Source organism: Molothrus aeneus, chromosome 5 (genome assembly GCF_037042795.1).
Source record: "Molothrus aeneus isolate 106 chromosome 5, BPBGC_Maene_1.0, whole genome shotgun sequence".
In the NCBI taxonomy this organism is placed as follows: Eukaryota; Metazoa; Chordata; class Aves; order Passeriformes; family Icteridae; genus Molothrus; species Molothrus aeneus.
In genome coordinates, this window is record NC_089650.1 from 15,285,534 (window position 1) to 15,313,175 (window position 27,642).

A 27,642-nucleotide genomic window follows, 5' to 3' on the forward strand; every position below is an offset into this window, starting at 1 on the left:
GTGGACCTCTATCTAAGTCCAACCCATGGCAGGTGTAAAGTTTAAGATAGAGAACCAGGCCAAGCCTTGGTATTTAAAAAAAAAAGCCATATTGAATGTCTACACCACTTCAAAACCTCTTTGTACTCCAGCCAGAGTTTTAATCTGACCAGTCAGAATCAGTGGCTTTGAAACTCATGATTATTTATCTGAGTGATGTACTATACAGGACAATTCTTGACTTCATGGCACAGCTCCTGTACACAGTCATTATTTCCCTAACAAAACATGTTTGGTAACACACAGGAAACCTACTGTGAAATGACGGTTTGGAGCCACTTCTAATACAGGTGCATTCCTTTATCTTCCACAGCCCAAAGCATATTATTCAACCTTCTCCTCATAAATAACCCACACCGTTTGGAAGCTTAAAAAGAGGAGATACACCCCACATAAGATGCAGACTTGTCTCACAGTCCATCTTCTGGAGAGCAATCCTTTACCTCTATCTGTGCCGTATGTTTGGCATAAAACCTCAAGGCTTCATCTCCTTCATCTGGATCTGACCCTGGCTTCAGCATCTGTTGCAATGTTTTATTGTGACAAGCCAACTAGAAAAAGAAGAAAAATCTGATTTATGTCCTGCTATGTTTTCAGCTTTATCATCTCCATTTAACTAACACAAATCCTCCTTCCCCCCATTCCCATATACTTACATGCTCAACCCAGTGGGGCTCTTTCCACAGATAACAACAAAAATGTAATTACTCGAGAACAATAGAAATAATTTAGTCTTAAGAAGTCAGCAGAAAGTCCTCAGTTGAGATTTATGAAAGGCAGCTTAGTCTGCAGCCTGGATGGTTTTTGGAAGGCTTTTGACAAATGCCAAAAAATTAGACTGAATGGTTCTTTTCACTGGGGTTTGGACATAAAATTAGCATACCTCTGAATACTAAATTACATTTACAATTAATTTTTCTCATTGACTTCAAATGGCTAAACTAGGTTGTAGGTTGGTATTCCAGGGCCGTAACTATTTCTGAGGGAGCTGGACTGTAGCACCAGGCAAATATATCCTTAACTGTACAGTTTACATATACAGCAAATAGATACATACACACAAATAGGTGTCTTCTATAAACTTTTACAAATTATACACTTCACATGATTGATAAAACACATCTGCAATATGTTGAGTAGTAGATGTTTTAAATGCTCCATTGCTGTACAAAGTTTAAAAAGAAAGGTGTTGGCAAATGCATTCATGATGTCCTGTAGATGAGTGAGAAACAAAGACCTAATTATAAGACATAAGGAAATTACTAAAAATTCAATTTTCCCTACATCATAGCAAGTACATTCCATCCAGAATAGCTGAGGTGTTTCACCTGTTTTAAGATGGGAAAAACTGCAGCAGGAAAGAGAAGAAAAGCCACCTCAGAGATGTGATCCAGGGCTGAAGCATCACAGCTGACATTACCACAACAGACCATTAGAAATGAGGCAGGCACACACTCAAAATGACCATAGGAACCGGGGCTTTGAAGTGATGATCACCACAGGTGGGCTGGGATTGTGCTACATGAAATAGCACAGCCTGCTGAGGAATTATAAAATAATTGCACAGCTACAAAAAGCCTGACAGGAATTAAGTTTGAAAGTAACAATGGATCCAAACAGATACTGTAATAATCTAACCAGCACATGATCTCTCTCATCTGGAATTTGCATGTCTCATTATCTCTGGTTTTTTTGGGTTTGTTTTTTTTTTTTTTTTGTTTGTTTTTTTTAACAAAAAGGCAGGAGAGAGGTGCATATAAATTTTAGTCCATTTATTGAAGTTCCCTAGAATCTACTGATCAAAATAAATTTTCTTCTGGATCTCAATACAAACTTATTAAATAAAGATGAATAAAAAATGGAATGTGCAAAAGTAAGAGAATATCAGAAAGAGATATTCAGGAAGAATAAATGTGCTTCCAGTAACTTCCTTGGGGACAGAAGTCTGTTTGGTCCTGACCGCACAGCCCAAGCCAATGTGGCACAACATCAGCATTTTATAAAAGTGTCATGAGCAGATATTCAGGGAGACCAGCAAAGAAATGACATGGGGGTTAACTGCAGAGGAATATTCCTTCCATCAGTAGTAGATTTCTGTCCTGAAGAGTTACTTTTTTACCCTATTCAGCAAATGCATGGATAGTATCATTACACACATCAATGTCTTTACCTAAACTTCCACTTATTTTTGAGACTAAAAAGGTTCTTTAAGACTATTTGACAAGTTGTTCCCCCTCACACAAGCCAAATAATCTGATCCAACCAGCAGCTTTTGCAGCATGACCCCAACAACTGCTTAGCAAGACAACTTGAATTCATCTCCTAGAGGTCCTTGCATGCCCCTCAAGACATGCTCTAGAATCATGGAGAAAGAAGATGAGCCATTAGAAACAAGATAGTTACTGTTTAAAAATGCCCTTTCAACAGTGTTATTACTTTTGCCTTTCTGCTTTATTGGATGTCCCTCTGCTTCTGTACTTACAAAAGGGCAAGCAAGAGTGCCCAGTTCACCTTCTCTGTATCATTCATCATTCTGTACACTACTGTCACGTTCTCTTTTATTTGTCTCTTCTTTAAATTAAAACAATCCCTATCCTTCCCATCCCTCCTCAAACAGAAGACTCTCTGTGACTCAATTAGTTTCCCTGTCTATCTCCAAGTGCCCTTTACTTTGGCTATATCTCTTCTTTAAGATATGAAGAAGAGCACTGACTAGACAGAATGCAATCGCACCGTGCTTGGAGTGATGAATTAGCATAACCAGGAGCAAATATATTCCCCTTTTATTATCTTCTGTAATACAGAGGAACTTTGCCTGTATCTTGACCTTTATTTCTCCAATGTGAACCATTAAGATTTTCAGTTTTCTAACAAATGACAAGTCAAGGACATACGGAGAGTTCTTCTTATTAAAACTACGCCAGTTTGGAGTAAGGGACCTGCTATAGATTCAGAATTGGAAATGCCATTTGTAAACCATATAAAAACTCCAGATATTGCTTCCTGATATGCTTTGAACTGTCCATAACTTTTACTGTAGAAGTCTCTCTTGATAAGTATCAGTAACAGAAATTCCCTTATTACATGGAGTAGAAGGGAAAACAATGTCAACCTCTCATGCTCTAATGGGACTGGCTAGAACAAAGTGTTCAGAGCCTGCTGGGGATTTGAGATTGAGCATATTTTGCTATCAGGTTTCACATGAACAGCAGCCATTCTCTTTAAAACAGTGTGTATTTGGTGATCTGCACTGTGCTTTCTGAGGCTGTGACTGTCCCGTGCTGATGTGTGAACAGAACCTAGCACTGCACAGCTGGGGCTTTCCAGCACAGCCACTGGACAAAGTGACCTGAAGAACAAGCCAGGATTTTCTGTGCCAGCCCCTCAACTGCCAGAAAAGACACATCAGAAACAACGGGGGATTTCTGACCAAGCTGGAGGAGCTGCAGCACATTTCAGATGGGGAACCTACCTAAAGGCACCAGCAATCTTCAGCTGGTAAAGCTGTATCTTCTTCACTCATAACTTCATTTCTCTCAGCTTCCAAATCTCTCAATGTCCACTTACCTTCTGTGTACTCCAGACATTCAGACAGTAAGCTCAGGGCAAAGGGCCCATCAATTTTCTGCTCATAAATCAGTTTCTACACAGGATGGATTCCTCTACATCGACACAACAATAACCACTGCTAATATTTCTGTATTGCCACAGACCAACTGATGAAAGAACGTTGTGGACAGCAATCTGAGAGAGCTCAGATCTGAAGCAGAGGCCCACAGTACGACACAGAACAGCTTTAGGAGTGCTGTTATTTGGCATCCGTGGTGTTTTCTGAAGCTCTGCTCTCATGAACCTTCTTTTGCCCCTTAACGAGCTCAGAGGCCCACGTGGGCCAGGGGGACTGTGTCAACAGATGCCTTGACCAGGGCAGAGCATTTGTGAGATCAAAGACACAGCAATGAAAATAACAATGAAGTGACAAACTGTGAACCTCAAATACTGACAGCTTATCCAAGTTTATAATACACCCTAGGTGAGAGTTTGTGCGTGGCGGGTAAAGGCCGTGCAAGCTCTGAGAGATTTTTTTTTCATATTTAACTGCTGTGATGCAGTAAAGTGTTATATCCAGTGTGCTGCACAAACCTCTTGGGGCAGCTGGAGGACATGGCATGGGATGGACATGGCTGAGAGCAACTACAATGAGAAGAACAGTTCCATTTATGTTTGCAAAGCAAAGCTCAAAAATGCACCTCAAAAACACACTGCAAGTGTAACTGATAAAAAAAAATAACCATCACTAGAGCTGGAATTTGCAAAGAGCCCCAGAAAAATCACCATTGTGGAGAAAAACTCACTCACTCACTCACTCACTCACTCACTCACTCACTCACTCACTCACTCACTCACTCACACATCAGCCATGCCAGTGACAATATTTTAAATGTCAACACTGTATTTTACTGCTCATCAAGGCGTGTAGGGACAAGAAGCAATAGCACATAATGGAACAGTGATTTCCAAAGAGGGGATGTGTAAGGCAATAGCTATATGAATAAAGATCATTTGGCTTTCAGTCAGCTCCCAAGGAAGGACTGCTGTTCATCTTGAAAGATTTTTACTTAAAAAATTTGGAAAACACTGTAATAAAGTATCAGTACAAAATGTGAAAGATTGAGGACAGACCAAGAACGCTGAAGACATTAATAAAGAAACAGTAGAGATAAATGACAGAATTACAAGTAATTCTCAGTCTAAACTCCTGACACAACATGACTATAAAATCAGATCTGCTACTCATCTGGGATGCCATATATGATTAGCAGTGTGGAAAACCACAGCAGACCCAGCTTTTGCAATTAATATATGGGTTTCCTGCAGGCCTATAGTTTTATAGTCAAGATTACCTTGAACAAAAATGAAGTTATTTAAATGCTGCTAAAGAAAAGACTGATTTAAAGCTGTGAACACTCATTTCACCAGCCTGTCATTAACTCACTGACGTGGTATAGTAGATTGGTTTGCCAAAATACCAGTGTGTGAATATATGTGTGCATGTGGAAAAATTGCTTGAAAAGAGAGTTTTTCTCCCCTTTTCAATATTTCTGTAAAACACAGAGCCCCTCCATATTTTAATAAGGGTGTGTCAGTCCCTGGTTGTAACTTGTAAACTGCAGGGGCCTCTCAAGTTCTCATCCAAGGCATGAGGTCTTACCCAGTACACAGCTGAGATGGTTGTCAAAATTCCTGCTGATTACACCAGGCTTTGCTGAAGCCCCCAAAAGGACAAGAAATAGAAGAATAAAGTACAAGAAATACAAGCTATATATACCAGGTTGGAGACCCCCAAATTCTGAGAGATTTATTTCACTCCCCAGCATTTGAAAACTGCCAAACATGGCGGTGGCTTTTTATAACTAGAATGGTAGAAAGGGATCTAAAGGAGTGAGGTTTAGTGTCCTGCAAGCAATCAGGCTTTTCAAGGAAGAGTCAGTTCACAAGCTAAGTGTCAAACATGTGATTTCCTAGGAAAGGTTGATGGAATAGTACAAAAAGCACTGGATAACTGGCTGAGAAGCAGAAATAAAGACACAAAGAGCACAAATAGCTCCTGTGCCTTGATACAATTTACATTTATAGTATTACTACTAAGCGTTACAAACATCTAAAAAAAAAGTAGAAACAAAATTCTTGAAATAATTATTATGCTTGTTCCAATTCTCTCAGTTCTTCTCCCAGCTGCAGGGCAGCAGTGAGACTGGCATGTGATGGGGCACAGGGGCGCTCCTGGCAGGGAGAGGGCACTGGGTCAGGCAGCACCAGGAGTATGCTGGGGACTGGGGCTTGTTTTGGGGAGGGAGCTGGGTGTGGACATGCCTGTAAGCTGTCACACTGCACAGAGCCCTCTCTGCCCTTGCCTCACTCCCCCTCTGGGGTGCCAGCCTGCCCCTCAAGCCTGTCAGGGCAGGGAGGCCACTCCACAGGCCTGGAGGTGAATGAACAACAGCCCTTGGGGGAAGGGAGGTGAGAGTGTTTGTGCCTGATGCCCAAGGTGTGACATCTGGGAGATGTGCTGCAAATTATCTCCATCCCTACCCTGTCAGTAACCACACACCTGCAGTGTGGGTTGCCAGCCCAATGGCCAGTGGTCTTTCACCAGGGGAAATTGTGACAGAATGTAACTTGCAGCAACAGCAAAATAATGCTCAGATGAGTCTCACCTTGCTGTGCCAACAGGCTTGTGCAACTGGGGATCATTTACAGGCTCAATCTCTTCCTCTTTAGTCCCCTTGGCTCCCAGAGCCAGGCAGTGTGAGATCTGGCACCACCAAACCCCCTCACCAGGGATAACACAGTCAGCTCACCAAACACTTCATTTTCTGCTTAGAGAGCAAGAAAGGATAAAAAAGCTGGCTGGGGACTGACAAGAAAACCCCCAAGGACTGAGAAAAAACAGCCAAGAGAAAATCAAGGGAGTAGCAAACAGGATGGGTGACAGACAGACGAGCATAGGAAACAGAAAGGAGCTCCTCTTCCTTGGTGTGCCAGGACCTCACCACGTGCCAGCTCCCTGGCCAGGGCAAAGGAGAACATTCCAACTCCACCAGTAAACAAGGAGAGAAAAAAGCAGGGAAAAAGGAAATGTCATCTTAACCATAACTGAGCAGAAATTTTTATTCCAAGTAGCTGTACTAAAAGCAATAACAACTCCTCAGCTCCCCATGTTCCAATCAAAACTGAATGGTGCTTTCTGCAATACACAGGGCAACTTCCTTTCCAGAAGTCATTACAGTTTTATAGAGCGGCACCTTTGCACTCTGCCACAAAGCAATCTGTTAACAAACATTAGGAACAGCAGGGATGGAGCAATGGGAGACTCTCAAATCAAGTATTCATTGATTTCATTTAGACAATTATACCGTGCAGAGCAACCAAAAGGGTTTAGAGTTAATCTTTCCCTGATGGCTTGTGGTACATGAGCAGGTCCCTGGGTGGTCCAGACGCTTTGGATTCTGTTGCTGGGTCTTCCACGGCCTCGTGTAACCTCTAAGGCACCAACTCTCCTCCCCAGCCTCCACATGGGGCACACTACAAATTGTGGCTAATAGTAATCTACCTCACAGGGGAGAAATAAAACACCTCAATATTATCACATAAAAGAAACCACCACAGCTAAGTGAACTCTATCACTATTATGTTTGCAGCCCCCCATAGTAATTTCATTGCTATTTTTGTTGTGGTTTTGCTGTTCTTTTTTACCCTGATGAAAACCAGCAGAAGACAAAATGACTTGTTAATATTTCAATGAACTTTACTTCCACTTGCCTTCTTTTTAATTTCTTTTGCAGGCAAAGCTGAGTTCCAAAAACATGAAGTGCACACATGTGTGGGGAAGTTCAGGTCAGCCAAAATGCGCTGCAACCAAACAAAATTAATTTGAGGTGGGTGGATGTGAAACATCTCCACAGGCTACATGGAAACTGTCATAGGCAGCTGTGCCTGCTTGAGTCAAACCAGCCCAATGCATACGCATGGATTTTGGTTTACACTGGCCATACCAGACAGCAGTGGACACAGGATGTGGACAGCAGTATCCAATCCAGAATATTCCAACAGGAGGACAGTACTGCACTCAGAGACTGCATCTCGTGATTACTGTAAGCAAAATTTTGCAAATTTGCAAATACAGGATAGAAGGAAATCTGATGATGAAAGTGTCAGACATGATTTAGGGAGGTAACGACAAAGTTCAGTGGAAAAAGAAAGAAAAGAAGAGAAGAGTTTCTGCAATCAGCCTTCTTCAGAGCAGAAGGAGAAGATCCCAGCCACATGCTACTCCATAAAAGGCAGACAAAACCACTGGCACCAACGTTGTATAGACACAGTCTGGGAAAGGCCCAAACCAGCAGGTATATGGATCCCAAATCCACACAGCGAGAGAACTGGTCACCTCTAAAAGCCACCAATGCTTTATATACATCCAAAATACATAAATACACCTGAGATAAGAGAGCTAGGAAAGGCACATCCTTTTCAGGAACTCTTAAAATCTTTTTGCTCCCAAGCCCTTCACTTTCTAATGTTTCTCTTCTCTGCAGAATGAGACTCTCTGCCAGCTATCCTCTTCTGTCTACTATGTGGCTTCTCTAGAAAAGGCAGGCTAGCACAAACAAAAGGAGGAATGATAAACAAAAGGCTGACTCTTACTTTGGGGGCAATGTGGTGAGGGGAACCACAGCTTCAAGTTCTTATGAATGGACAGACTTCCTTCTGTGAGCCATAAGACCAGGAGATGTTGACTGTCACTCACCATCCCTTCCTCTGGCACCATGAGCAGAAAGTTCCTCATGGGTTGATCCTTCCAGAATGGACTCATCCTCTTCTTTAGGATCTACCCACTCTTGTTTTCTCTCTTACATTTTCAGGATAGTGCCATGGTTTCTTTGGCATGCTGTGACCCCTTCAGCTGGATGCAGTTCACCAACCCAACCTGACATCATCACCAGCTCTGCCATAGGCAGGTGTGGTTTGGAAGACAGCCCTTGCAAAGGCTGGGATAAACCATCTCCCTGTCTTCAATGAGGCACATGGAAGGGACTTAACTCCTCAGCTGCAGCCTGGAGTCATGGCTCAGACTCTGGGATTCAAGTTACATTGATGTCAAACCAAAAACCCTGCTCTTAGCCAGGCCTGTTCACATCCCAACTTCTCAACACACAGTTCCACAACATTCAGAAAAGCATAACTTGCTCATTCAGAGTCAAAAACATACGAGACTGAAGTAGCAAGCTAACAGCTGAAGCTGAAACCTGTTGAATTCCCAGCAGACATGGATTTCGTACTATCTGCTGGGCCTGACTGCGCATTGTAGGGTACAAAACAGGGCAGTGTACAAGTGTGGAGATGGACAGGAACTGAGAGATGACTCCTCTCAAACAGTTACAGTGGTGAGATTTTCCAACATTTTCAACCATGCTGTTGAATGTCTGCCTCCCCCTCTAATCAGCAGAGCAAAAAATCCCTAAAAAATAAAACTAGGAGCATAGGACCAGTGAGAAGAGAATGCAAAATGATGAGTTATTCATTCCAAGTCTGTATTATGGCTATTGTCCTCAGGAGAGCACTTTCACCTGGCACCTATGAAATAAGAGTTCTTGGTAGGAGTAAAAATTTAATCTCTCTCCTTATCAGATATTCACAAATAATGCTGTTTTACCCAACCAACTTAAATGGTGTTCTGCAGACCCAAAGACAGAAAAAGCTGGGAAGATTTTTCAAATGAAGTTCATTTAAGGTTACCACAGACCATCATTTGTGAAACAAACTCTGAAAATCCTTGCCCATAGAAAAAGGCAGAGAAAAGGCTTCTTTAACCCCAGCTTGATTAGATGCTTATCTGTGTGCAGGTCTGAAGGTGACCATAAGTAACTGATCACCCCACTTTTGGTGTAGAAAAGCATAATCAGCTGTTAAAACTAAATTTCACAGCTGGACACTTTTATTCAGTATCTCATAAAGCTGCCTCAGAGAAAGTGCAAGGTGAACCTCATTTTCACTTTTCTGCACTGTGTTAAATAAATGAAATACAGAGGATGGGAACTGAGCTCTGCTGATTTGTAGATTACAAATTCAGATCTTGTCTGAAAAACTCTATAGTGACTGAGATACCTAATTAAATTGTTACATCAGAGGAGATGAGAGTTAAAACGGAGCAACTGTGAGGAACAGACATATTTTGACATTCTGTTTAATGCTCTTTATTTTTGTTAACCTGTAATTACTTCAGTGACTACTGAACATAAAAAAGTATGTCTTTGTTAGAGAAGATGCCCCCCCCCTTGATTTTAATTAAGGTGTAGGATTTCACAATGCAGATATCTGAGGCCTATTAGAAGTGCTCTGATACTATTAAGTGAGACCAGATTTCACTTCCATGGTATTTCCAAGGTTACCTCACTTCCCCTCAAACCAAACCCCAGCTTAGGGTAAAATGTTTTAGTTGGGCTGTACTTAGAAGAAAAAGGTGCGCCTTGGTTCACTTGAAGGTTACCTCTAACGGAAAAGCTCCAGCTCTGTCTCCAGTGCAAGAACTCAACACTTTGTGTAAATCAACTTCCTTGATGAGGGGAGTTTGCAGCAATTTGAACAAAATAGCTTCATTACATACATTTCTGAGCCAGTGAAATGTGCACACAGAACTCAGGGCTGGCTGAGTCTGCAGTGTGCTTTGAAGGGTGGCTTTGGAAAGATGGCACTTTGTGGTCCCACATTTTTTGCCTCTCAACAGCTTCTGGATTGCGTTTACTCAGTTTCCGAGGAAAATTATGCTTAATTCTACATAATGCTTCTCCAAGCAATTTCAATCTAAAAGTTTAAAGTCAAGCCAACCTCCCTGTGACCCCTATATCATCATCTTAAAGCATGACAAACATGAGCAGGCAGCTCCAGGGTAAGAGTATGGTTTGAGGGCAACAGGGTAAGTTCTCTACCAATATAAATCAGTATAAATCAGAATTGCTTGCTTACTTTGAGTGGAGGCATTCCCATGTAGACCAGCTGCGGACACAGCTGAATGAAGAGCCATTCTACAAGTGGGAAGAGAAGGAACTGCCTCATGGGTGACAGAGAACCAAAGGAGGACTGAAGTCCCTCTGTCCACCCCATGCTGCTTCAGACAGCAATAAAAAGGTAGTGTGGTTATTGCTAGGACAGGACTGCAAACAGAGCCTGAGAGCAGAGAATGTCTTGAACAGTATTTCATTGTCCCACAGCCAGTTTTCAGAGTAAAACCACAGACTAATGTGAAGATTTCACAATGCAGACATTTGACAAAGAAAGGATATTTCTTCTGGTGTAACGTTTGGGCCCCGACACCAATTCAACATATTTCCCAATGACAAAAAATCTTGTAAACCACAAAACACAAGGATTACAGAAGTTAAAGATAGAAGAAGAAACCCACAAAGCAGAAATATTAAGGCCACCTGTGCACTAGTGAAATGTGCAGTTGCCACAGTCAAAGAGGATATATCCCTCATTAACATTACATATAATAAATCACACACATATGTAGAATAGACACTTCATCTTATTCTAGAGAAGTAGAACCAGAAAAATTAAAATAAGCTAAAGTTTTTGTGGCCAGTCTATGGTAAAAAGCTCTAGCTTGAATCCTAGCAGCTCGTAGCTGCCTAAGTCAACACAACACCAGATGGAAAACAGAGGTTCCCATTAGATCCCTATCAAAGCCAGGACAGGACTCGGAGGTGAATGCTTCCAAGGAGAAGGGGAGAAAAAGAAAACATCAAAGGACAAGTTGCCAAGGTTATAACCTGAGACCTAACATCAGCCAGAGAGGTTTATTTAACCTTTCAGGTGCTCATTAGTGTCAAGCCCTCGTGGCAGCCTCCATGCTGCCTCTCCATCCTGCAGCTGGCTGAACGTGGAGTTATATCCCATCCTAATGAGCCACAAGGAGGGTGATGTGCGTCACTGGCTTCTGTTTCAATCTTGGCAATCTCAGTGCAAAAGCCTTGTAACATCTTCTGATTCTCCTGACATTTAATTAGCTGGTGTCATTTTGATGCCATAGCCTGTCTCATCAGGATGATAACTACAAAACAACATGTGGAGCATAAAAGTTCCATGAAAAGTTTCAGGTCTGGCAGCCAAGCTTATGAGTCCCCTGACAGTCACGGTTCCTGGGACTGGTTCCCATTAGCTCTTTGTTTTGGCACTGCTATCAGCAAGAGCTTCTCTGTTAAGGACAGAGAAACAAAAAAACACCCAAAAACTGCAAAGCTCAGCATAGCCTTGCAAAAAATGACATCCTTTAGCTTGAAAAATTTTACCTGTCCTGCAGAAAGAGAGCATCCTCATTGCACAAACTCACACCTATTCATCCCGAAGGACAGGTTTATACTACAGTATAGAGTCCATCATCTTCTGGCCTCAAAAGGCAGTCCTATATATTTAATTGTGTACGATGTTTTTCTCTATTTGTCATCTGGTACTTGGGAGGACAATCTCCAACAACACCTGCCAACTGCTTCTTGTCCACATCAGCTGCACAATTTGACAATGGTCATTGCTATACAAAATGTGAGCCATCTACATTTGCACTCAATATAACCTGTGGTCTTTTTTCCAAAACCCTAGTCTCATACATGAAAACTTTTTTTTTTTTTTGAGAGTGTACCAGTTAGAGATGTGGAAAAATTCAAATGAACCAAGACGTTTCCTTCACAAAACAGAATCAACTGAAAATCTTTGTCATCAGAACCTAGGCACAAACTAATGTTTTGTAAAGACAGACATGCAACTACCTGAGGCAGAGGATGAGCAGAAAGAACTCTACAAGCTTTAAAAATTTACTGAACCAGTGTGGTCCCCAGACCTCAGCTCATCTGGAGGATCCTTGCCTGAGCTCAAAGCTGCTTCCCAATTGGATGAGCTTATCTTTTAAAGCAAAATGCTCTGGGAACTCACAGCTCCCACAGGGACAGGGAGATTACTTTTAAGCAAATGTTATGGCCCAGTACTGGCAACACCACTATCAAGCGTGAAGGTGTTCTTGCAAGACTTTTCCACTTGTCTTCTGTTCAACTTATTTCCAGGGTATAACCATGATGTTACAATTTCAGCCAGTTCATGCCCACTGCAGACTACTGGGCTGTAAATGTTCCCACCAGTTCCCTATCCTAAACACCATTTCAGGTGCTTCTTTGCTGTGTCTGAGAGAAGGTGCTTGTCAATGCACATTACTGAGCACCTAATTTCTGCCTTCCTCAGCAACATTTCTTTTAAAAAGTCAAATTTCACCCTGAATTTATGTCTGACCACAATCACACTTCATGCAGGACAGTGTTTGGTTCAGAGAGCTTTGGAGGAGTCACATGCAGTGATCCTAGTCCACATTTGAAGGCCCACATTTACAGTGTTACTTCTTATTTCCTCACACATTAAACCATGGAAGATCTGCACCCATCATAGGAAAGGTCTTGGCATGGAATCCCTTCACCTGGCTTGGATTATATTCAGGTCAAGACAAATGGAGGAGTAAAATAATCCACATCTACCTTTTAGTGTAAGTTTTAATAATTGTCTTTTATTTTATACATGCATGCACACACTCAAGGGAAAACAAGGATGGTCTAAGTTAATATGTCTAAAAGTTAAAATACAGCAAAGTGGAGGAAATACAGGAACTGCTCTGAAGTACAACACCAAAAATAATCACTCAAAAAAAATTCTTAAGCCCTACAATACCTCCCTCACACACAAACATATTTGCACCCATTACCTTATGAAAGCTCTTCTTGCCTCAGCAAACCATAACAGTAGCAGCATGGGAAAGTTTATTTGAAAAACACACATTAGCATGTCTCTAAAAGACTTCTGAAGTACTAATGTGCTCAGTGATTATGCACTACCCAACAAATGCCAATTTTCCACGTTAGCACAGTGGCTGGGAGAGAGTGAGCATAGGAGGGAAGCCAACGTGGCAGTCAGAGCAAAGCACTGAGGATCAAACAACCAGACTTCCTTCCCATGACAGCTCTGATTTGCTGTCTGCCTTGGTGCCTTTATCTGTGACACCAGCTAGTACCACCTACTTAAAAAGGGGCAAATGAAATTAATGAGAGCTTTTAACTGCTCCAAAATCTTGTAAAAAGTAAGATTAATTCTTTAAAAATTTCTGAAACAATTATTATCGTCATTTCTTTGTTCTGCTGGAGCATGTGAGAGTCCCACAACCATGCAGCTGTAGGCACAGTACTGATGTGGAAAGTAAAGGTGGTCCCAGTCCTGGGTGTACTCAAGTCTGATGAAAGCTACAGAAAGACAGACTACAGAGAAAGCCACAGAAACAAAAAGCTTTGTGCTTCTTAGAATTTTTCCTATTTGGATAGCTAATTTTTTTTAAACTGTCTTTATTTTATCCTTAATGAATGTATCATATCCAAGTCTCATTATCAAACCTCTCCTATTTCAAATGTTAAAAATAGTAACTTTTAAAAAATAGCTGGTAGTGTATGCCTACTCTCAAACTACAAATCCATGCCATCAATTATTGCCATTTTAATTGCCCAGTTAGCAAATATCCTTCATCTGTCTACACTATTAAGCAATGAAGTAAACATGGCAGTAAGACATTAGTTTGATAATGCTTGCCAAGTTTGATAAAAAAAAAATCTTGATTCTGTTATTAATATACTAACAAATATATAAGGCTGAGTGACTTATTTTGCTCAGCCCATTTAAAACTAGCACCAGAGAGGAAGATGTGTGTCCTTAGCAGCACCTGCAGTGAGAACCTTACACTTCACAGCAGATTTTTCCTTGGTTTAAGAACTTATAAATGGAAGGAGACTTCCAACTGTGTTAGTCTATCAGAAGATAACCTGGTTCAAATTTGTCTTCACTGCACTGATATCAGACAGTGATAATTCTTCTAACCTTATGAAGTGAGGAAATATTTTTCATTACGTCTTGGTGGCACCAGATAATTGCATAAATATAAGTAGTTTACTTGGTTGGGATTTAAATAATATTTTAGCTTAATCTCATTGGAAAAAAATAACAACCAAACAACCAAACAAATAACCTTCTATTTATCTGGAAGTGACAGAGGTATCGTGGAGTTCCAAGACTTGTGCTCCCTCTCCAACAGGGTATTTAAGCAGAAACTTAAAATTGAGAAAATTCTGCTAGCCTGAGAGCACAGAACATGCATCAGGAAAGGGGTGACAGGCTGTGTCAGTAGCCCTCCACTCCTGCCACAGCCTTGGGAACCAGGCAGAGGAGTTTATAAGGCATTGGAAATCTGAAAGTTTTGTTACAGTTTGCTCTCTTACTCCCCCCACCCCTCACATCCTTCCAGACCAAGGACATCTCTCCACAGCTCTGCAGGCACTCTTGCCATGCTGCAAGCTAACAAAAAGCTATGTCAACTTATTTCACATTCTTGTGACCCTCATGAATAAAGCCCCTGCTGAAAGATACAGTGGATTAGCTTGGGCTCCATGCCTGATTTAGACACTTTGCATGAGCTGAAAAACACAAATACTCCAGTATTTTCTGTTAACAGAAGTGCACACACACACACACATATATATACACATATATATGCATATACATATATATATATACATATATATCTATATATATGTATGTATGTGTGTGTGTGTATATATATATATGTGTGTGTCAGTGTGCATACAGACTACAGGAGCCTCTAGTTATAAGCACTGCCTTATCTTGCTTCACAGTATATCAAAGGGATCATGAACCTCATGGAAATACTGCCAGTGAAGTACTCTGTTTTAGTTTACAAACTTCTGAAGTACTTTGTTATGACTAACAGAGAGCCAGCTCAAGCAGTCACCTGAAAAGCCAAAGGACTTCTCTAGCTTTTTCTAATCTTTTTCTTTGTGTAGCCATTTAAAAACTTGATTCTCCTACACTAATGCTCCTGCAGATAAGGACAAGAATGAAACTTTTTTTTGTGCTTCTCTGTCAAAAGCTTTGGTAATTTCCTACAGGGACATCACATCAAGATGAAGTCTCTTCGAGGACAGCCTTACTAACTTTGCAAAACAAAGTGTGACCAGCTCTGACACAATCTCTTAAGGGAACAGCAGCAGAAATACCATACCTATTGACTGAGGCTGGAAGAGAAGTGGTACAAGGGGTGCTGGCCCCGTCCATAACACACCTCTGGCACTCACCTGAGACTACTGCAAGGTCAAGGCTTGGCTCTGAGCATGACATTTGAACCAGAGAAAGAAAACAGAATCTCCTCCATGGATTGTCAAGAGAATTGTGATCCCTTTCTACCTACCAATAGCAGGCTTATTTTTCCAGGATGTGACCTAAAGCACCAGCTTGTGTCACTGCTCCACAAGCAGCTGTAGAGGAGCTAGGTCTGGAAGGAGCCCCAAAACCAGGCTGCAGCTCAGGGCAGCTCCTCATGGACAGCTCAGTTCTGCTTTCTCCCCATGGCCCTCCCTTCTCCCCTCTCTCAAGGAGGAGCAGGAAAAGAGAGGAGCAGCAGAGCCCAGACAGCCCGGGGGCAGTGCAGGGGAAGCAGCAGAGCCATGGCACGTGGCACACCAGAGGAAGATGAAGAAATAAGGGAAAGAGAGGACAAAGAACCATGTGGAGGATGTGTGATCACTGGCATGACACAGCTGCTGTACACACATACATCTCTGTGTGTTCACCGTGTGCAAGGGCACATTTAGGGCAGGGGCTGGGAGGCTGTAAGGAAGATTTACTAACAGAAATCTCAGCCTTGCTTGTGACACATGTACAACTTTCTATGCTCTGTGGGTCAAACGTTTACAAGAATGCCTCTTGCTTCTGGTAAAATCAACCACAGGAAGGGCAAGGAAGGATGTAGTGGTGGCAAAATGCAGAACCCAGCTTTGCCCTGAAGAGTGCAACGACAAAAACTGAAAGTTGGAGCTCCCCAAAATAAACTGTCTGTGTTTGAGGGCTGCAACAGCAAAAAGGGGAACTCTGAGTCTTGATTCTGCTATTACAGAGGGACCAAAAAGCTGTAACTGGAGCAAGTGGTCACCAGGAAGTGTAAGGAAAGTGACTGAAGAGCCACTGAAAAAAGGTAAATCAGATGAAGTGCCACAGCAAATAAATATTATGTAAATCAGGTCAGCTAAGCCAAGCAGAAGGCCCAGGCACCAAAAAGCCACTCTGACAGCAAAGCAGAGAGTGTTTGGAGACTGAAGCCAGCAAAGGAACCCAGCAACAATGGCCTTACTGAGGAGGGTCCATGCTCGTATCCTGCCCATCCCAGGGTGAGCAAAAAGGGCACACATGGAAAGAGTTTGGGGTCAAAGATTAGCAGCTCTGTGCCAAGAATTGTAGCATTTCATTAACAGAGGACACAGAAAGGCCCCAAATTGCCTGTCCTTGCACTGCTTTGTTTTGATATGGGGCTTGACATGGGTGCAAATCTATTGCAAACACATGTACTATGTTACAGAAATGCAAGAAAAAGAAAACAGTCTTTTTTTTTTTTTTTGTAAAAAAGATGGATATTTTTACAGCATACACAGCCAATCATGACATTTAATTTTACAGAACAGGAAGGAGCTCAGTAAGTTGCTGTAAAAATATCCACCCTTATGCAACCAAAACAGCAGCTATGGATCAGGAATAGCTGTGGAGTGGCACCATGGACCTCTCCAGCACTGCAGATATGATCCTAGGGACAGAACTTAACCTACAGCTCAGCCAGCTGGTGTACCCCTGGCAGTGACCTCTTGTGTAAAATGACCCCAGAAGTCACTTCATATATAGCTTTAGGCCTATATTCCACTCCCCCAAACCATATTTTCCATGTCACAGACCCTGTTAAGTAATTTAACACAAACTGTAGGCAGAACACAGAAAATACCAACATTTCAATTTGGCAGGCATTTAAATTTTCATTATAAGCATTCAGACAATGAGTAAATTCAGACAAGGTAAGTAGCTGCAGATGTTTTCTAAAAATACTATCATCTATGATGAGTATCTTATGTACAGCCCCAGACACAGCAAAAGAGTAGAACATGGTCAACCACACCACTACCAACATAATAACAATACCTACTTATTTAAATGTTCTGCGAGCACACCAGCATAACTCAGGAACTGTTTTTCTGCATTCCTTGCTTGAAAAAAATATTGCATAACACTACTGTACTATAGATTGTTTTCTTTTTTTTCCACCGAGTATTCAATTCCTAACAACACTTAATAAACATAAGGAATGAGGAACACTCCCTATCCCCATCTGTTTATTTCTTCTTAGAGAAAAAGATTTTTTAAAAATTTGGCCCTTATATGAAATACCAAATGCTGTAATTTATGATATAACCAAGAAGTCGTGGTCCTTATTCTTTCAATTACAAAAAACTTTTCAATACTCTGAACATAATTGAAAGATAAACTATTTTTGACACCAGCTACTCTGAAGAATAAACATCCCATTAAATAACAACCTCCAGTGTACATTCTACCTTTACCAGTAGAGAAGTAAAAGTGATCGGAAAATGCCTGAGGGCACTCCAGCATAATTTGAAAGGAGAAACCAGTGAAAAGGCCCAATTATTCTTATTGGCAAAGCAATATTTCTAAAATAATAGGAATCTTCTGAAATCGAGTTCAGTTGGTATCACAACGGAAGGAACTATTTGAAATACACCAGTAATGGTAACACAATTTATTATTTGATTGATATAAATGATCTGTTAATGTTAAAAGAAGACAGAGCTAAGCAGACAGTCACTGTTCTGCTCTACATTGCTATTTCACACAAATAACAATTTGTTATTGTTATAACAACAGTGAGAGGTCCAACATATTCAGGATCTCCCTCCCCTTAGACAAGGAATGGCTCTCAAGGTTGCTTCTCAAGACTGAGTGATTCCTTACTACAAGAGACTCTTGGTAAGTGGTTCAGAGCATGCTAAACTCTGAATTCTTGCTAGCTAAATGATATAATGGATTGATCATGTGCAGATAAACCTTCAGCCAAACAGTTGGGAAAAGCTGGGATTAAGACTGGATCCAGCTGCACCTAAACTCCCATCTGAGAAGGAGTTTAGAATGCAAAGGGATCCTTCCTTAACATTATGACTCAACAGGAAGGTCTCCCTGACAGTGTGGGCTGAGCCTTTCCTGTATGCAGCAAACAAGCAAGTGTGCCTTGCCATTGAACCTTGTTAACCCACTGCCACATCTGCTACCAAACTTTGGTTTTCATCAATAAACACATTGTTACTTCTCTCTTACCCCTGAAGTGCATGACTCCATCTGTGACAATGTGGAGTCTATCCATGTAAAGCTCTTCTGGAAGCTGTCACAAAACAAATAAGACATACCTGATGTGCCAAAATATAGATATTGTGGCCAACATCTTTTGGGGAGATGCCATCATCTCCATTCTCCTCCTCGTGGTCACATTCCAGACCTTGGTTGTAGGCATTCTTCATCACATCCACCTGCAACATAAACCCAGTCAGGGAGAGATGAAATAAATGTGGTTCTTGGGGAAAAACTACACTGTGTTTGAACACAACCACTTTGCTCAGCTCCAGCCTGCATGGGTGCCCTGCAGTCCTGCAAGAAGAGCGAGCAGCCTGAGAAACACTTTCTGAGTAAGACAAGCTTGAAGGATTTATGAAGTTCCAAACCACTACATTTTTCATCAGCAACCATGAGAAAGGAAGAGGAATGATGAGCTTTTGTGAGCAGGTATTTTCACAAATGCTTGTCTAGATATGGTAGGGACTGTTGTGTAGCATTAGGAGTGTAGCCATGATCTTCTGGCCAGAGCAGGCAGCAACACAATTTCACAGGAAAAACCACACCTAAGCCAAAAAGGAAAGGAAGATCTGGGCAGGGTGCCAAATATTCAAAAGCCTCTTAGAGGACCACCATACGGTTCTCCACACAAGGCCTGATCCTGAAGTTGTACCCTAGGGATGGCCTCATCCTGCTGAGATGCCACCTCAGTGGTGATTCCCTGAAACCAGCAACCAGCAAGGGCTCTGCCTAAGGGCAGGGAAGATGTTCCCAGATTCTTCCCCAGAATCCCTCGAGAACTCCCAGATCTCTCAGTCTCTGTTGTTACACAGTCAAGTGGTATTGGAAATTACTCCCCCATATTTGCAACCTACTTAAAGTTCCTGGAGACCTCCATAAACATTAGTGTTGTTCCAAAACACAGCAACAACCGCTTGGAACTCTCTTTGTTCACAAGACATAAATAAATAACATACATGTATATTAAATATATGTCCACACACACATTTCTGTTAGCACTGCTTCACGAACTGTACAAGCTTAATTTGCCAGCCCCTGACAAACTGCACTTGAAGACAGTCTACCAGAATATGATAATTTAGTTAGGAAACAATTAAAGAAAAGTGCTTGGAACGGATAAAAATAATGAAGTCGTAAAGACTGAAATCAGGCATGCTTGATCCTTTTAAAGTAATTTTGTGAATTAGTACTATCCTGATACATTGTGCCACCATACGCTGCCAACACTTCTCAGCTTAGATACAGATCATTTTAAAAATGTTTTAATGACAGATTTTTTTTCAGCCAAAAGATTTATGAATATTCACAAGTTTTCTCACCAGTTCTCTTGGTCTCATGTTGAAAAGGATTCTTTCCGCATTCTCACTGTCTTGCCTGCTTTCCATAATAGCCAGCAAAAGCTTGGAGGCATTGTTCTGGAGATACAAAACCAAATTAATGCAAATTTTAAATCTCTTTCATGGATTAATGACCCTTGCATTTGTTTTAATTGAGATTATGAGGACCACTTTTTAGTGGATAAGATTTTCAACCACTTGCATCTTTTATTTTACTGACATATTTAATAGGGTTTTTTTAGTGTCAGCATACTGTAACACTAACTCTGCACATTGTATTGGAATGAAAATTTTAAACACTGAAAAATATTTTACTTAAATACAGAGTGTTGCTGCAGACTGTGCATACAAAATTAAATTCTATTTCCTTTCCTTATTTCCCACCTAGCAATTTTTGCCTTGGCTTTCTGTTAAAACAGCACTCAACAGAGGTAATTACAAAACATATTACACAGAAGGTTTTATCATTCAGGCAGGTTTCCTTCCCCTTTGGTTTTTATGAAGTCCAACTGGTTATTATTTGAAAGGCTGCAAAATAACCTGTTTTCATGCACTCCTGAGATTTTGTTTCACTACTAAATATTCCTGGGGGAATATATAAAGACAACCTTTGCTTTGTCAGCTGCCTGCTTTTCCCCAAGACTCAGGATTACACAGCATGAGCTTTAGCTGCAGTAGCCCAGTGGTGCCTCAGAGACCTGCCTGTCTCCCAGTTAAATCAGCTGTGGTGAAGTGGAGAAGAAGAGTGGTTCTGGAGCTTTGGCTGCTTTCTGGCAGAGCAGGGTTGCCTTGGCTGACCTGTCACAGCATCCCCATCATTCCCTGTTACAGACTGAGCTGTTGGAACACTTGGAAGCATGAGACAGTCCCTAGGGAAGAGGTAGGGGCCAGGAAATATGCCAACCCACCCTACAGCCTCATTCTCAGGTGCTTATTACCATTATCAATGATTCCAGCCAAAATTTCTCCAGTGAGGATGTGCCTCAGACAATTGGCATGGGCACTTTCAGAGGAAAAGGGTTCAGCTGCTTTTGGGGCCGGGGCAAAAAGAAAGATGTTATTCCCTACATGTTTAAGCAACTTGTGTTTTAAGCAGCCTTTGTATCTACAAGTTTTGATAATAGACCTAAAAATACAGAGCACTAGAGGCCAATAGAACAATCACACGAGTTGTAGTCTCCCAGTCAAACTTGTCCAACTCAGAAGCATTTAGTAAATTACAATTTGAGTACTATAGAGCAGAAACACACTCATTTCACAGCTAAAAACTCACAAGGGTTATTCTTGGTGAGCACAGAATCACAAAATTGTGCAGGGTGGATCATAAAACCATACACTAAAAGCTGTCCTCTGGACTAAGATTGCAGCAGTCCAGCCCCTGTTCAAAGCAGCCTGCTCAGGGCTGTGTTAGGCTGAGGATTAAACACCTCTGACTGGAGGACTGAAGGTAAATGGAAGGAGAGTAGATTAGAATGAAGAGTTGTATGTAACTGGGGAATTAAAAACTTCTGGGAGAAGAGACTGGGAGTAAGATAGAAGCCAGGAGAGAGGAGCCTGGGCTTGCCAATGAGATAAGGACAAAGAAAAAGAGATGGGAAGAAAAGACCTAACTGGGACTGGCTCAAGGAGAATAGCACTCCATACGAGTTTTGCCATGTCTCTTTCCTTTTGCTTCTAAATTAAATCAGGACCATCCATGGGAAAGGTCTAATCAGACTCTCTACCTTGCAACCAACACTGCAGAAGTTGAATGTGCACAGTGAATGAGAACAGGGGGAGGGAGAGAACAGCATTTTGACGAGGATTCCTGACAGGATGCTGCTCTGAAAAGCAGGATGCTTCCTCTTCTGCTGCAGATTTCCCTTACAGTGGTGGCCAAGTCAGTAGTGGTAGCATTGACAGGATCTCAAACTGAGGAGGAGGGAAGGGGCCATGCCAGGTTCCCAGGTAGCTTGGTAAGGAAAGGGAGGGAACAGGAGGAAGGCATCAGTCCACTCACTTATGGCTAAGGAGGACTTTGAAGCTCTTTGCCAGTGCAGACAACCCTGGAGATGGACAGAAGCCTGCTGCAGCTTCCAGGAAGCTGGGAAAGGTAGAGGATAGGTAGGACTCTGTGTCATCAACAGCCAGCTTCTTGCTGCTGACTCAGCAGAAGTGCCTTGCTATGGCATAGAATTACAGCAGGCGTTTGTGATGGTTATTTGGCTACTTATTCCTCACTTTCTGCATATCTGGAGAGCCTAGGATCTAATCCCAAACATCAATGTGAGGAAAACATCAATGAGGAAAAGACATCCATCACATGAAGTTCGTAACACATAAGTACAGTGAAAAATCAATTTCCAGGTGCTAAAAAACAGTGCAGTCCAAAGCACTTCTACTCTTCATTTCACCTTTACCTGGGCTCCCGTCTCATCTCCTGATAAAAATTTTGGAAAAATAAATTAATGAGTGAAGCAACTAGATACAGCTATGAGGGAAAAAAAGAAGATACTTGTCTTAGACTCTCTGTACTCTTAGACTGGCAATGTCTCTTCATCCTGTCACTCAATATCTGTGGCAGATACTGAGCTCTTACTTTGTGCCAGGGCTTACACACTGGTCAGTAAGGAAGGCCAGGGGGTCACACTTGAAATGAAAAGAAGCAGAATTGAACACTGTCTATCTCTGCACTCAGTAAACACTGTCTGCTCTGCTCACTAAATGATTCAGGAGTCCACTGGAAAATGTAATCCATGAAGATGTAATTAAATGCCACATCAAAAACTAAGTGCAAAACAAGCTAAACTAAGATGGCATGGGAAAATAGAACTCTGCACTGCCTTTCCTGTGGTTGGAGGGTGTAAGTTCAACATATAATGCTCCCTGAAAACAGTATCTGAGCTTGTTTGTAAGTGTAAATGTATAGGCCTGCATACTTTGAATTCTGTATTTTCAGTGCAAAATTTATGCATTTGCAACTTCAAAGTTGCCTATGAACACTGACAGTTAAATATTACTTGGTAAACTCATTGCTTTATTACTTCAATGTGTTGCCACTCAAAATCAAAACCAGCAGCTTCTTAATTTGGATCCAATTATTGAGATCACATCTTGCAACGTGTCCACATCCAGTACAAGAGTGATATGGACATAATGGAATGGGTCTAGCAAAAAGCCATAAAAACCATAAAGGGAATGGAGCATTTTTCATATAAGAAGCCACTGAAAGCTGTGACTGTTCAGTCTGGAGTACAGATGGCTTAGATGAATCTTATCAATGTGTATAATTACCTGGTGGGAGGAAATGCAGAAGAGGCTGCCAGACCCCTCTCACCAGTGTCCAGTGAGAGAGCAAGAGACAAAATAAAACACCCATGAAATTCTATCTAAACACCAGGAAACACTTTCATACTGTGAGAGGGATCAGACAGTGGGATAGACTGCCCAAAATGGTTGTGAATCTCCAGCTGTGGAGATATTCAGCTGCACATGATCCTGAGAAACCTCTAGCTGATCCTGCTTGAGCAGAGGACTTGGACAAGTTAACCTCAAGGCATCCCTACTAAAGCAAATGACTCTGTGATTCTGCAAATCTGAATCATTTCCACAGTCTGAACCTCTGCTACATTCACCACAATTTTTGCTAATTGAATGAGTCTGAGCACAGCCAGCCTCCAGTGAGCAGGATCACACTGGTCCTTGCAGAGGTGTCTCTAAGCTCTGTGTTTGGTCACCACACAGAAAAGCTGTTCTACAAGCATGTGCTAGCCTCATGGCAATGGCAAATCAAAATGGCACTGGAGAGAATGCAGATACATCTTTACAGAGACTGAATTCGGACTTCAAAAGAACTGTCTGCATATTCAAAGTTAAATGTCTGCCTAAGTGTTTTGCTAGAGGGGGGCCTGAATTACATTGCCATTCAAAAAAGTAATTACAGTTATTAAAATGATATGTAAGGCACTGTTGATTCAATGTTTCATTGTACATGATATATAGCTATATTAATTATTTTATTAGACATGTATAACATTGCCAATATGATGCAATGCAGCTACCACAAAGAATTTTCTGGTTTGGGGAGGAAACAGACCATCTGCAATGGAAATACTTAATTTGGGAGGCAAGAAAAGGCAATAACCCAGGGCTCCTCCTGGACAGATTCTACCCTGCTTGGCAGACAGTGCAGCTGCAGAGCTCCCCTCTGCATGCACTGGCACACAGACAGGAGAAACTTATCTACCAGCCTATCCAACCCTCCCCAGAACACAGAACAAAATTACATTACAAGCCCTCCCTCTCTAGGCTTTGCCCTCACACTCCACATTTTGTGTTTCCCCTCAGAGGACACTGAGAAGGGAAATAAGGTACAATTTACTTGAACCTTGTTTCAACTTTATTTGACATTGCAGGTCACCTGATGTATTGCTCTTTTTCACAGCATTTCCTTCTCAAATAATTTTTAAGAGTTCGGTATTTAGAGAGCATGCCTGACTTGCTGCATGCCTGTACAGTGTGGCTGTTTATCAATCTTGAGAGATTTTACATCACAATACAGACTTTTCATGCTAGCTGTGTTATGCCTGATTGATAGGATTTTTTTTAAAAAGTTGAGACATAGTCCCCAACATAGCAGTGGGTCAAAAGGCCTGTGGCAGAGGGCTTGGTAAGGATTCAGAAGCTGAGATGAACTCATTTGCAAGATTTTGTTTTGCAAAGGCTTCTGAGTATACTGTGCTATGGTAAGATTAAGTAAATGTCAGGCTGCCTAGAGCTCTCCCATAGGTATGTCTTCTGTTGCTGCCCAAATTCAAATAAACAAATTTCCATATACTGTACCTTGAGCTGAAGCACCAAGTCCATGCAGTATTTGCCAAGGGGGTTTATGTCGTTCAGGATGAGAGCAATTATAATATCAATCCCATTAGACTCATGGGTGGCTATGCATGTCTGCAAAACAAGAGAAGAGAAGGGAATGGGGTAGGGGCAGAAGGGAGGGGAGGAGTGGGACAAAGAGGGAGATGATACAGCCAGAGGGAGCAAGAGAATATACACATCAGCAAATTTCTAAAAGAAGGACCCAGAACTTAAAACACCTTCCAAGAGCAATGAAACCTTCAGTCAAAGCAGAACAGCCTGAACATACACCACAAGAAATGCAGGGGGAGACTTGTGTGTACAGAACTAACCCAAACACTGCCAGTAGGGAAATACCCAACTGGAAAAAAGGTGGTGCAAGCAAAAATCTGCTCCCAGAGAATCCCGCAGGGCTTGGCACCAAGCGGCACAACTTGCAGACAGCAGCCCTCAGGAGCACTGCCAGATTCAGCTGAGCACATGCCAGCCTCAGACATAAAAGAGAAGCTTGACTGCAAGCACAACCAAATTTGCACGCTCAGATTCTTCATTTGCCCTCAGCAGCCAGCATTAATATTGCTGTTACAGTACAAAATGTTCATGAAAATCAAAGTTTTTTCCATGAACGTGGACATGTCCTGCAAAGAAGAGTATTTCTGGATATGGAATTTAAAACTGTATTTGTGAGCAGTGGTACTTCCCAAATGCCTTTACAGCTGGAGTTCTGGACCTTCTAGGCCTAGTGCATAACAGCCAGTTATACAAGAGCCTATGGCACTTATTCCTCTGGCAGGTTTATGGGACAACAGGAAAGGAAAAGTTTTCCAGGAAGACAGAGAGAAGGGGAAAAATGAAAATGAGAGAGTGTTGGGCATTTGCCCCTGAAATATATTGAATTAGATTTGCAGTTGGTGTAAACAAGTGCAACTCAAATCCTGAGTGACTTCCCAGCAGATAGGTCAAAGTAATAAAGTTTAATTCATCATTCCCTTCCATATCAGTGTTCCTCCAGTGCTTCTCACATAACTTTGTTGGAGAACATGTTAACTTGTAACAGTTTTTTGTCTTCAGTCCTGTTGTTATGCTTTTTTACAGTTGTTTTTCCCATCCAGAAGTGGTTTAAATATTACTGTTCAAAATTTAGTCCACTAAAGGACTTCTGTTTGTTTTTAAAATATCAGGTAAAGGCAGATGATTACCAGCAATGGCCGTAATAGCACTTTACATTTCATTGGAGCACATTAATGAAGAAGCATTAATATTGCATGTATTTCTTCAGCTATTTCTAGCATAGAGAACAGATTGCTTCTGTCATTTGCTCACCACAATTTTCCCACTGCTAATCTATAGCAAAAATTCTGCAGTTTCGTCCACTATGACAACTTTATTGCAACTTTAATTCTCTTCAGATCAAATATGGCAGCATGTAACCACATCCTTTAGCTTTCTATACTTCTTCAGCATGGCACTAAAGAGACTTTTACCAGAGGTCACAGCTGTGTGACTTCCAAAGGCTGCAGTGAGGAAGGCACAGAAGATCAGAAGCATAGTCTTTAGTGTCATCCATTTCAATATTGATACCATAATTAAAGATGCTGCTAGGTGGTATGGCAGGAGGGTAAGTTAAACTTTGTGGCAGTTATGTGAAATAAGGAAAGTAAGTGTTAGCAAGATGTATAAACACCACCAAAGGCAAAATGTGTGAAAATGAAACACATTGAAACACAAACAGTGTGTGTTTGCAATGCACTTCCAAAACTCTGACTCCAGATCCAGTCTCACAAAGTGAGGGTTAAGCCATGGACACAGCAACATAAAACATGAAACTCCCTCCAAAAGGTCTGCCAACTCTCAGAGGAAGAAGAGGTACTACAGGAAGAGTCTGTTTTGAGCTCTGACTTAAAAGGGTCACTCAGGCCTCATGAAAGCTTGAAGCATGTTAAGTCTAGTCATAGCAGCTCCAAGTGAATTTACAATATCAGGAATGCTCAAAGGTTTGTGATAAGCACCCAGACAGCAACATTTAGGTACAGCCTTCTGCATCCAGAAGTTCTTGAGCCTACCTGGTTTTCATGGCACGGGCCCTGGCAGTATTCTGTCAAGCTTTCCAGAGTCTGGTTGACAAGAGCCACGTTCCTCTCATTGATGTAAAGCCCCAGCAAGCCCAGCCCACCTGTGGTGCTCCCACAGATGCAGTCCAAAAACTGAAGGGTCTCACAAACGAGGTTGTAATTTGTTTTATTGTTTTGATGTCTTAAGAAATTCTGGTGGGTTGAGGAAAGGTACACAAAACAAAACAAAACAAAAAAAAAGGAAGAGAGTCAAGGCAAACAAAGTCTTTTAGTCTTTTTTCATGAAAACATTGAAGGATACAATTTATAGCCATATGACCAGTGTGTCTCAGGTACTGAAGTACACTGCACTACTATAGAAAATACATTAGGCCTTAATGCAGCAATTGAGAACTATTATCTGATTAAATCACAGAGCAGTGAAGGCTTAGGAAACTGAACTTGGCAAACATCTGCACTGGCCTTAAATGTCTTTTATATGTCCTGCAGACCTGCTCCCAGTCACCCATCACAGCCCTTCT

The 27,642-nt window shown here is 41.6% G+C and overlaps 1 protein-coding gene across 1 annotated transcript in view; it reads right to left on the reverse strand.

Annotated features, from left to right (window-relative positions):
• Nucleotides 1-27,642, reverse strand: part of ITPR2 (inositol 1,4,5-trisphosphate receptor type 2) — a 244,615-nt gene that overhangs the window by 45,996 nt on the left and 170,977 nt on the right. The window contains exons 42-46 of the mRNA XM_066549543.1: nt 27,113-27,313; nt 25,032-25,142; nt 20,193-20,288; nt 18,930-19,049; nt 483-590 (exon numbers count right to left, since the gene is read on the reverse strand). Of these exons, the coding sequence (XP_066405640.1) occupies nt 483-590; nt 18,930-19,049; nt 20,193-20,288; nt 25,032-25,142; nt 27,113-27,313 (636 nt within the window). The remainder of the gene's footprint in view (nt 1-482; nt 591-18,929; nt 19,050-20,192; nt 20,289-25,031; nt 25,143-27,112; nt 27,314-27,642) is intronic.